The 12,779-nt window shown below is 37.9% G+C and overlaps 1 protein-coding gene across 1 annotated transcript in view; it reads left to right on the top strand.

The window, feature by feature from the left end:
* PREP (prolyl endopeptidase) overlaps positions 1-4,933 on the top strand; it is a 163,749-nt gene extending 158,816 nt beyond the window's left edge. Inside the window, exon 15 of the mRNA XM_001368042.5 lies at positions 3,007-4,933. Coding sequence (XP_001368079.1) covers positions 3,007-3,301 — 295 coding nt within the window. The 3' untranslated portion in view covers positions 3,302-4,933. The remainder of the gene's footprint in view (positions 1-3,006) is intronic.
* The last annotated feature ends 7,846 nt before the right edge of the window (positions 4,934-12,779 follow it).

Here is a 12,779-nt window from a genome sequence, read left to right as displayed (position 1 = left end):
AAACATCTTTTTCTGTCCTTTACAAATTGAAATGTTTTAGTCTTTGTCAAGTTCAGAATAGCAACAATTAAAAAAATGAAATAAAATGTCCTAGGAGAAAAATGAACTCAGAGCAAAGTTTAAAGAAATAAGGTATAATACTACATTTCCTACTGAATTTTTTTAATTGGTTTTTCTCCCTCTAAAAACACTTGTCTGCAGCTTAGGCATCAGAAGTTGCTTAGGGTGCTGAAAGGTTACATGACTTGGCCATGACCACACTGTCAAAAATAACAGTGTAACCCAAGCCTTCTTGACTCTTTGGCTGATCCTCATCCACTAACCAGGCTACTTCTCCTGGAGTGTCATTTATCGCCAAGCTTAATTACAGTACTTTTTCTTCTAACATTCTGGGAATGGTTATCTACAAGGTTTAAGGTCAACTTTGGCAGCAAAAGACTATCTCTGTATTTTGTAGTTAAATACCAGCAGCTTTTCTCTGATTCAGTCACAGGCAGTCTATTTACCTTGATTGACTGTGAGAACTAATTATGGCGACAACCTTGCCATTTCCTCTGGCTCTTGTGTGAATTGAAATTTAAATTCTGTTGTTCCCTTAGCAATAGTTAGTGTCACAACAACTTTTACAAATAGCCTTCTGATCCAGCCTGTCTTCCCTAAGAGCTCTATAGAAGTGATTTTTCAGAAGAGTTTAAATCACTCTTAGAACAAAATATTTCCAAACCACTTTTAATCAGAAATCCTAAAGTGTTAAGCATTTTGTTTAAAGCCAGTAGTTATGAAGAGGTAGGGACTGTCTGATGTTATTTGTAAATAAGTTAGGAATGTTTTCTTCAACTTGAGTCTTAGAACTGAAAATCTACAAAATCAGTTTTTAACTCTCTAAACCATTATTTTTTTTAGTTCCTTAGAATCTCTGTTGGTATGTAGTACTTCCAACTAAATGTTTTGAAATAAATGAAATGATGGCAAGACTATATCAACTAAACCAACTGATTAGAAGTTAATTGTTTTTTTTATACACAAGCCAACAGACTAATCTGATGCCCTAGACATATGAAATTTTGAATAAATTTCCTTATTTCTTAAAACTAATTATTAAAAAGAAAACATCACTAGATGTTCATATTTCTTGCTTCATAGTACCCTGAAAGTGTGTTCTAAGGGAAGCAGCTTGGTGAACAGCTCATTGATTTAGTCAGAAGACCTAGGCTGAAGTCCCAGCCCTGCTGCTCAGTTGTATATGGCTGTGCAATTCCTCTAAGCCTCAGTTTCCTCAGCTTCACTGACTACCTTATTGGGTAGTTATAAGAATTAAATAAGATAACACATAAAACACTTTTCAAGACTATAAAACATGTAATAAACATCAGTTGTTAAAAATGAAATTCTAAGAGAGAAAAATTTTGTTGAATTTAATAGTATTTTTTTTGTTTTCTATTGTTCATGAAATCTTCCTGAACCTAAATTCTCTTATATCCAAAAGGACATAGAAGGTCAAAATATATCACCTCCTGGCAAGCCAAGTCAACAGGCATTTATGAAGCTCCTTTTATATGCCAGGCTCTGTGCAGAGTGCTAAGCAGAATAACCCCTTCCCCCATGGAGTCCACAATCCAATGGGGGAGACTACAACTGTACAAACATGACATAGGCAAGATAACCCGAATATGATTTCAGAAGGAAGACAAACACTAAGAAGGCCCTGGGGAAGGCTTCCTACAAAAGGTGGGTTATTAATTGCGTCTTGAAGGAAGCCAGAAGGCAGAGATAAGGAGGGAGATAGCAACAAGAAGGGGGCAACAACCAGTGAAAATGCACAATCAGGAGATGGAGTTTTATTTAAGAAACAGCAAAAGAGGCCTTTATCCTGTAAAAGTGTCATAAATGCTAGAGAGGTATGCTAGAATGTGGGTGCCCAGCTGTATTCTTTAAAGGACCACAGGTTACAGCTGCTTATAGTACGTATGTCCTTTAACACAGCAGAGAATTACCTTCCTTGTCTGCTGAATCAGCGGCCAAAAAAAGTTGTGATCAATGTCTTCCTTTTCATTATATTTCAAACAGTTGAGAAAAAGATAAAGAAAAAAAGCCAGACTGTAGAACAAATAAGTGCTTCAGAGTTCAGGCTCTACAGTTTCCCAGTGTTGAAATTGAGCCCTTGCTCATGGGCAAGTCATGTTCACCTCTGGACCTGATTCCTTCTCTGTTAGGAGAGGAAGTTGGGACTAGAAGGGCAGCCAGGGGTGCTATGGGTAGAATGCTGGGCCCGGATACAGAAAGTTCTGAGTTCATATCCAGCCTCTGGCACATAACTAGCTTTATGACCCTGGGCAAGTCACTTACCTTGTCTCAGCTCCTGTTTCTTCATATGAGAAATGGGGTTAAGAAAAGCACCTGCCTCTCAGGGTTGTTGTGAGGATCAAATGGAATCCTGTTTATACAATGCTTTCCAAACCTACAAGCACTATATAAATGCTTCCCATCATCATAGTCCTCATTAGGTGACTCCCAGCTCTACATCCATGATCCTGTTTTATCCTACTAGACAATAAAAATCCTTTCAAATGGTTACTCAGTGACTGATATTACTAGTAGTTTCAATTAACAGTAGTTTTCAGTCCAGATAAAGCCTAGCTTAGGTCAAGGTCTTCTCTGTGTTCTGAATAGGTTAAGAGGTAAAATGACAAAAATAATCCTGCTTTGCTATGATTATCTTTTTTTTTTTTAAACCCTCACCTTCCATCTTGGAGTCAATACTGTGTATTGTCTCCAAGGCAGCAGAGTGGTAAGGGCTAGGCAATGGGGGTCAAGTGACTTGCCCAGGGTCACACAGCTGGGACGTGTCTGAGACCAGATTTGAACCCAGGAGCTCCCATCTCTAGGCCTGGCTCTCCATCCACTGAGCCACCCAGCTTCTCTCTGTCTTTTTTTAAAAAATGGAAATACTTTATATGTCTTTATTAACCTCACTACCCATCACGTAAAACTATTTTTGTTTTTCAGGTACTCTCCATTACATAACATCAGGTTACCTGACGGGGATGGAGTCCAGTATCCGTCCATGTTACTTCTCACTGCCGATCATGACGACCGCGTGGTGCCCCTTCACTCCCTGAAGTTCATTGCCACCCTGCAGTACATTATAGGCCGAAGCAGAAAGCAAACCAACCCCCTGCTCATTCACGTTGATACCAAGGCAGGCCACGGAGCAGGAAAGCCCACGGCTAAGGTTATCGAAGAAGTCTCCGATATGTTTGCGTTCATAGCCCGGTGCTTAAATATCGATTGGATTGAGTAAATGGAATGCTCGGCTCCTCTTGTGTCCCCCGAATCCACCTCAAGGGCTTTTAACCACCATTTACACAGAGAAACCAGTGGGCATAGTACTTACATTTGGAGAACACTGTTCTACACTTCAGACCACAGTTCATGCTTCAGTGACCCAAACGGCTGTGGGGATTTTACCTTTTTTAGGCTTCTCCTTTTTATCATTCCCTGGGAGTGGCTTTTTCTGCCATATTCAGACATACGTTTAAAAAGAAAAAAAAAGCATGTTTGAACAAATAGCTAACTTGCAGCAAATGCTGTTGTGAATACTTAGATCTCCAGAGTTTTAAAGTGGTAGTCAAGCTTCCTATAAACCTCTTAATGTTATTTGCTCCCATAACCGTATCCAAGTCACATGTAAGTAAACAAAAGAACTGTGATAATACAACAGAATTTCTTTACGACCGTAATAAATGTTATTTAATATTGGGAGACTTTATTTCTTGTTCTTTACAAATTATTAATGGGAGGGGACACTAAAATTCTACTCAGTGTGCATTAGATTATTTTTCTCAAAATATAAGCCTTGCCCAGTTTTGCAACAAATTCATTTTCAGAATATCCTAAATGTTTTCTAGTCTTTGGATTAACAGCTTATATGTGATTTGATTTAAGTTATTTGAATTTGAGCTGCTTTTTTTTTTTTTTAGTATTTCACTGTTCCACTGATCTGTACCTACCTCTCCTAATAGGCTCTCTCTTACTTAAATGCCTCCTATTAAAATAGATAGAAACTGGGAAATGTTGACTGCTTCCTAAAATCCAAACTTTAATTACTTTCCTTAAGTTAACAAAAAGATTTCTGGAAATACTAAGCCTTTCCCACTCCAAATGGTTATGATCCATTGATTCCTATATCATGGGACCCAAATAGACTATTCCTTAAACTTTCCAAGCAGGTAACTTCTTTTAAAAACACCTTTTTAGATCTAACTTAATTATCTTACTATGTTTCCTTTTTCCTTCTCATTCAAGGTAAAGAAGATACAGCCTCTGTACAATTTCCCATATATAAAATACTGTAAAAGGACATAAAATTCTGCTTCTATAAAATAAAACTAATTACTCCAATTCCTTCCACTTATCCAGGTAGAACCTATATTTTTCTCACAGTCTTGTAGTCCTCTTATGCACACCTCAAACTGAATAGGTATTTTCCACTAAGGATCAATGCCACACATTGTAAAAGGATAGCAACATGGTTTGTTTCTGCTCAATGGACTTGTAGCATAATATTTTTTAAGGCCTGGTGATGCAGAACAATTCTGGCATGTAATTAAATTGTGGTTCACTATTGCCCCCTCTAAATCCAAGATGTCTTCACTATCCTTTCTGAAACTGACATTGTACCATATGGCCATAGAAATAGCAATACTTTCCAACAACCAATTTGCATCACTCCTAAACAGCATGCTAGGAAAAAGCCAATAAAATGCATTTGCACAATTGAGCCAAAAGGCCTTCTCTTTTTTGACCAACTGATTTATTTGACTGTGTACAGACATCTGAATTGTACCTGTGTTTCTCCTGAGAGCTTAAAGGCCAGGGGAGAAATGTGTAATTACATTTAAAATGTCAATAAAAGCAAAATTGATTTCTAAAAGTGAAAAGTATTTGGAAGTTATTATGGAAACAGCCCCATTTGTTTTTCTCTTTAAAAAAAACGGCACTTGGATGATGTAGTGAATTGTAAACTGAGTGGTATCTTTAACTTAATCTCTACCCTGTTTTTTAATTTTTGAATTCTGGGATGGCTCCCTCCATTCCTTCCTTCCTTCCTTCCTTCCTTCCTTCCTTCCTTCCTTCCTTCCTTCCCTCCTTCCTTCCCTCCTTCCCTCCTTCCTTCCTTCCTTCCTTCCTTCCTTCCCTCCTTCCTTCCCTCCTTCCCTCCTTCCCTCCTTCCTTCCCTCCTTCCCTCCTTCCCTCCTTTCTTCCTTCCTTCCTTCCTTCCTTCCTTCCTTCCTTCCTTCCTTCCTTCCTTCCTTCCTTTCTTCCTTCCTTCCTTCCCTCCTTCCTTCCCTCCTTCCCTCCTTACTTCCTTACTTCCTCTCTTCTTCCTTTCCTTCTTACCTCTCTTCCTCCTTTCCTCCCTTCTCTCCTTCCCTCCCTCCCTCCCCAGTTAGTTTACTCTGCAGTACAAGTATTCATTTTTTTTCAATAATCATATTTGACACTTGCAATACAGTCTTAAGCCACTAGTAGGGTCTCTAGAGCTTAGTTGTTTTCCCACTGACAGTCACTGCTCAAACCACATCTCCTTTTCATTTTGTGACTATAATGATAAGAACAGCTAGCATTTATACAGTGTGGACCAGACACTGTGCTAAGCACTATATAAATATTACCTCATTTGATCCTCACAACAACCCTGAAAGGTAGATGCTATTATTATCCTCATTTTATAGTCAAGGAGGAGCCAATCAATGGAGTTGCATATGAAAGGCAAGTTTCTAGCCTAGCAAATTCCAGAAGGGGCAACCAGATGGTGCTGGGTTTAGTTAGGAAGATCTGGGTTCCAATTGAAACTTTAATACTTTATAACCCTGGAGAAGTCATCTAACCTATGTGCCTCAGTTTCCTTGTGTGTATATATATATTAAACTTTTACCTTCTGTCTTGGTACCACTATACAGTATTGATTCTAAGGCAAAAGCGTGGTAAGGGCTAGGCAATGGGGGTTAAGGGATTTGCTCAAAGTCACACAGCTGGGAAGTGTCTGAGGCCAGATTTGAATCCAGGATCTCCCTTCTCTAGGCCTGGCATTCAATCCACTAAGCCACCCAGCTGCCCCTTAAATTACTATATTATTAATCAGTAATATATTTTACAGACAATATAAATGTATGACAAATATATAAATGCTATATAAATAGCCTTTCTTGCTATTATTACTCAGGAAGCTTGGGGGACAGGGCAGGTAATGATACCTATTGTTGGCAATGCTGTCTTAATGGTTTATTTTAATGTACTTTCTATGTGACTATGAATTCGGTTTTAAAACACCATTTAGTCTTTTTTTACCTAGCTTACGGGTGGCTAGATTGGTCAATAAACTTTACTTTCCCTAAATGTATTTTATGCCGTAAGCATCCTAGAGCATAGTTTTCACCAGCACCCTCAGGCTGCCAGATGTTGTGATAAGCCGTAGAGAAACACAAAAGGGCAAACAGCAGTCCCTGTTCTCAAGGAGCTCCTAGTCTAATGGGGAGAACACCACGCGAATGCCTATGTACAGCGAAGATGGAGACAGAAAAAATGGGAGCTAACCTTAGGGGGAGGACATTAGGAAGGAGAGAATTCCAGAATTCTAGTTCAACAATACAAGATAAAGTTGATGAGAGCCTGAATAAAGGCTCTCTATGAGCATAGAGGAAGGGAATTCTAATCGAAAGGACACTGAACTGGTATATGGGAGAAAGGAGAGTGATGATTGGAAAGTGACCTGAAGCACTGATAGGATGGTGGTACCCTTCACAGAAATAGAGGAATGGAAGGCTGCTACATGGAAAGGGGGAAGTGACAAGGTCTGTTTGGGACAGGTTCAATTGGAGTCACCAACAGGACAATTAATTGGAAATGTTCAAGCGCCAGTTGATGATGTGGAATGAGATACCAGAGAAAATTAGTATCAAAACATTTCAGAAATGCTCTATTTTACCCATTGTTCAGGACCCAGATTAGGAATCAATTTCTTAATCAGAACCTCCCTCCAGATCATGCTGATCTCTTCTTGAACTTTTTTTTTAAACCTTTATCTTACATCTTAAGCATCAATACTGTATATTGGTTCCAAAGCAGAAGAGCAAGGGCTAGGCAATGGGGGTTAAGTGACTTGTCCAGGATTACACAACTAGGAAGTATCTGAGCCTAGATTTGAATTCAGGACCTTCCATCTCTTGGACTGGTGCTCTATTCACTTAGCCATGTTACTGCTTGCTTCTTGAACTCAATCATATGGTTTTGTTCTTAGTGTTTTCTGATTTCAAATGTGTGCCTCGCTTCCCCAAATAAATTGGAAATTTCTTCAGGACAAAGATAACTCTTATCTGTCTCCCCAAATAAGAGGTACATGGTAAGTCCTCAATGAATACTGTTTCTACTGACTAGAACAATTGTAAACAAGTTTACTGAGTAGTTTTGGGGTTTTTGGTTTTTTTTACCCAAATTAGTGGTAAAGAACTTGAGTGAATGGAACTAATAGGATGCTAGAAATTTTCAAAGTTGGGATCATGAAAACTTTGGCAACACTAAAATCTGACGAGACCAAGAGAATTTACTAAGCCTAAATGTGAAAATCCCCATTAAAACTACTGAAATTCCTCTCGTCAGGTCATATATATTTTATTCTTGTATCTGAACAGTATTCCCAGTGCCTAAGTGCTTGGCATACAATAGGTGCTTAATAATTGCTTGATAATCCAATCATAGACTTAGGGATAGGAGAGACTTAAGTGAACATCTAATCCCACTCCCTCATTTTAGAGAAAGGGACAAAGAGGCCTAGAGAATGGATAAAGTGATTTCCTTAGGGTCCCATGGCCAGTAACTAAAAGGCAGAATTTGAAACCAGGTCCCCTGATTCCACATCTATCATTTTTCTGCTTCATCCCTTTCCCTCCTTTAGCCTAAAGCCAAAGGAAACTGTTTTGAAAGTGTACAAATGAATGGAACAGAGTGTTTTTGCATTCCAAATTTTTAGGAAACGGTTATCGTTTCCAAGTGTTGGCTATCTTAGGTGGTTCTCAGAACTCACGGTTTCAAGAAGTGTTATTTGTTGCTCATTGGTGAGGTTTGTGTAAGGTTTTCCTTTTGGGGTTTTCAGAGTTATTTATGCAGAAACTTATTTATTCACAAACTTCTTGGAAAAAAACAAAACTTGCGCTTGCTGAGTCTGACCTCATGATGATTATTACTAAATGACATCAGTTCACAAATAAACAATTTATAATCTGGAAATGTTAGACTTCGACGAAGGGAGCTTGTCTTGGATCCAGTTGTTATCCTTATCTGTGACAGTCCGTTTTCAGAGCTTGAAGGCCAGAGAAGTTTGAGCTATTAAATGCTTTGGAAGTGGCCCTATCATGCATCCCTCCCCAAATAGCCTGAAGTGTCCCTATAAATAAGTCCTTTGATTGCAAGGTTATTAGGGGAGAGTGGGGCTTCTGGGAGAGATGAAGAAAAGATGTCAGTCAACGCCTTTCCTGAAAAACGCGTAAAGCAGATAAGGAAATACAGCTCAGAGGAACGGACATAGGATGGAAAAGTCAGATTGCAATGCAGGTATGAAACCAGTATCTCTAGGCAAACTAGAGCCCAAAGCAGAGGCTGAGAGAGTCATAATGTCCAAGAGGACCCGGTAGCTTGTTGAGGCCAGGACAAGAAGCCAAGGCTATTTTGAGCAATATTCTGTAAGCAGGACTTTGCATCGCTGGGCAGAAACATCCCTCTTCATTTTCTGCAGAGTATCCCAGGCCCATCACAATTCAAGTTTACTGGCATTGTGCTCTCAAAATAACTCCCTTGAATCCATGCACTCTAGTGCTATTCTGCAGAGCCCGAAGTCCTTGAGTCCTCTTCGCGGGCTCGGAGATTGACACGTGGAAGGGACAGAAGAGGCTTTGTAGATCAGACAAGAAGGAAAGAACTCCTAGTTTCTCCTCTGTGGAAGAAGTATAAACTCATTTAAGATCACTGGATGGAGCAGCCTGAAGGAGAATCATCAGCAAAGCTGGGGATTACTTAAGGGGACACCATATTGGCATGGCATGTCTGTGCTAAATAACAATAAATAAATAATTATTTATTTATTTGTTATTATAATGTTAAATAAATAACAAAAAAACAATAATTTTAGCTATATTTGAAGAAATGTTTGCACAAGCAACTAAACACTTGTCTTATATGCAAAATCTTTACAAACTCAATTGAATCTGTGATCTTTGAGATATCTGGGAGTCAGGCAGGAGGTGACTCCTATGCCGTTCTTCCCTTGCCTTCTCCCACTTTCCTCATCTTCCAGCCCCAGACTTTGGGTCTATAGGGCAGAGAGAAGACCCATCACTATGAAGGACTTGCTTATTCATTTCTCTCTTTGCTCTGGCATTGTTTCCCAACTAGGTTTCCCAGAACCAATCCTAGATATTTGACTACTTCGAAGGGATAGGCAATTGGGGTCAAGTGACTTGACCAAGGTCACACAGATAGGAAGTGTCTGAGGCTGGATTTTAATCCAGGACATCCCATCTCAGACCTGACTCTATCCACTGAGCTACCTACTTGCCCCTAGATCAAGAATTTTTCAACTATCTTGTGTATAGATCTCTATGTATAGATTTGGATTTGGATGTGGGAAAAATGACACTTATTTTCAGGGTATCTAAATGAAATTTCACATTCTCTAAATTAATTTTTTAAAGGATTCTTAGGTGTTTCTAGGTTTCATCAAACTGCCAAGAGTCCAAGACACAAAAACAAAGAGAACAAGTATGCAATAACTATAAATAAAACCTTAGAAAAGAGATTAGGACCTCTGTGCAAACCTTCAAGTGATTGAAAGCCCAATAAGACAACAGTGAAATTAGATCTCTTATTAAAAAATAGAATAGAAGAAGTAAAATTTTAACAAAGCAGCAGATAATATGAAAAAGATAATGAAGGCAGAACTCAAAGTGTAATGATACCAAAAAAAAAGTTTTAAAGTCTGAAAACAGCAAAATAAGAAGAAAATGATCGATGCAGAGGAATATGAGAGGGAATGAGCATTTCTATAGTGCCTGCTGTGTTCCAGACATTTTGCTAACTGCTTTTTTACAAATATCATCTCCTTTAATACTCACAACAACCCTGTAGGATAGATGCAATGATTATCTTCATTTTACAGTTGAGGAAATTAAGGTGAACTGAGATTAAGTGATTTAGTCAGTCACAGAGCTAGTATGTGTCAGTGGTTGGACTTGAACCTATTTCTTACCGAATCTAAGCCCAGCAGCACTCCTCTTTGTTATCAGCTACTTCCAAGATAATTGGCCTGAAATGCAGATCTTAAAGACAGCATCTAAGTAATGTTAGTCCCCCAGAAAATCATCATAAAACAAAAGGCCTGTGTAATATATTTCAGGAAATCTAAAATCTGCTCAGAAGTATTAGAATGAGAAGAAAAAAAATGGAAGATGGGCACAATTCATAGGACATACACCAATTAGAATCTAGTTTAATTAATCCACAAATGTTACTAGCTAGAAAACTTCCAAGTCAAGGAGAAAATATGACTATAGTGAGGGAAAGGAAGCTTGCATACTGAAATATATGACCAAAATTAAAGGTGTACATAATGACATGAAATGTTTTAATGAAATTGAAGGTTTCTAAATATTTCTTTTGAGAAAACTATAGTTGGATAGAATCAATATAAATTGGTATCTTTCAGTCTCAGACAAATACAAAGATTAGCAAGAGAGAAATTATTCATCTAAATGGAAATAATAGACCTAATAGATATATTGGCCTGGGACTTCTATAAAGTTAATATTGTATCTTCAAATACACCCATATATTTATGTTTATGTTTTATTTCAAACTACATTCTTTCTTGCCTCTAAATTAATGTCACAGAATATTATGTTGGTTAAGTTGAGAAGTCTGCCCATGTCACTCCCCTTCTCAAAAAGCTTCAGTGGCTTTCTTTTGTCCATTGGGTAAAATACAAACTCATATTTGCCATTTAAAGCTTTTCAGTCTACACCATATTCTTATGGAATGATTTCACATTATGCCTTCACGTAAATGCTTCAGTCCAGACAAAGCAGTATAGTTTCTATTTCTCATCCCAAATCCCATCTCATCTTGATGGTTTTATACAGGCTATTCCCCATGCCTGAGAAAACCTTTCTCTTAACCTCTTCTGCTTGGAATCCTGAGGCTCAGGTCAAGGGCTACCCTTTGCTAGAAGCATTTGCTGATCCGCCCCCCCACCCCGGGTGTTTGTTCTCCCTCTGCTAAAGCTATTTTATAATAAGTTTGTGTTTAGTTTATGTCTACCTACTTAATATTGCTTCTACAAACTGGATTTTAAGTTCCTTGAAATCAGGAACTATTTATTTTTTGTCTAAGTATGCCGGACCTTAGCACAGTGCCTGGCACAAAGTTGGTGTAACATAAATGTTTGTCAATTTGAATTGTCTTTTCAAGTTCTTCATGGAGCTTCTGAACCTCCTTACTACCTGCAAAAGATACTAGTGCTTAAGCAATGATTATTTATGTTGTGATATTTTTGCAATAAGTCTTATAATGAGATCACTAAATGTCAAATATGCTTGAAATTCTGGATTTTGTTGCATTTGGACACAAGATAAAATCAGTTTCTCCAGTTCTTTTTTTAACCTAAAGAGACCCTGCAAGCCATCATTCTGTAAACTCAAGCAGTCCTTCTCACAGAAGCTTTGCTTTCTTTTGCTATATTCTTAAGGGAGTGGGAATAAAATCTTGTGGTATGACAATTTACCTGTCATTGTTTATTAGAGTCAGGGTGAGTTAACCATTGTCTTTGAGATATTCAGTATGAAATCTCAGAGAAGAGTAAAAGCACTTCTTTCTCCATGAGACTCAGAATGGTAACTGTCATGGCGAAAATGTGTGAGATGATAAGAGCCAAGTGTCATCTTGGAGAGAATGAAGAGACATTTGAAAGAACCGAGCTTAACTCTTATTTTAGTGAAGCCACTCTGTGAAAAAAGCATCTAATGAAAGCCTTTATCTGTCAGCCTGAGAGGAACTGAATTAATGTTTTGCTAATTTTTGCTGTTTGTGAGTGGTTCTGAGCTTTTCCCACAGCCACCGTATAGTTAATATATGTGTGTACGTAAATTTTATATGTATATATGTATATACATATTTCACTACTATTGTTAATAAATTATTTGGCAAATAAAATTGATTTTTAAAAAATTCTAATCTTATGAAGGTCTCCAATGTTTATAAATCAGGGTAAAGCTGCAGAGCTAATTAAGTAACGAATTAAGTTTGTTTGTTTTTTGTATTTTTAGTGACATATGAAGAAATACTAGAAAATAGACTCTGATTGCCTTTGAACCCAAGATGAGGTAACTAATAATGTCATGAGTTGATTTGACAGACCAAGGAGATGTGGCATTGCTATATTTGTCCCCAAGAGCACTTGATGAATTGATTTCATATTGCTGGGCACACTAATATTCTGCATCTCACACCTCCACAGGGATTGCTGCGGGTGATCAGTGAAAACTTTGATACATAGAGGGTACACATATATACTTATTACATATATATATTATATATGAGTATAGAATAAAACCTGCTCTGTTTCTATCTTATGGAAACTTCCTTTTATCTTCACTAATATTCTACCATAGTTTGCATAAATATTCATTACTGAGAGTGGTTTTTTGCTTTCATTATTTTATCTCTCCCTAGTT

The sequence above is a fragment of the Monodelphis domestica genome, chromosome 2 (assembly GCF_027887165.1).
Source record: "Monodelphis domestica isolate mMonDom1 chromosome 2, mMonDom1.pri, whole genome shotgun sequence".
In the NCBI taxonomy this organism is placed as follows: Eukaryota; Metazoa; Chordata; class Mammalia; order Didelphimorphia; family Didelphidae; genus Monodelphis; species Monodelphis domestica.
This window is presented reverse-complemented; position numbering and strand designations above follow the sequence as displayed.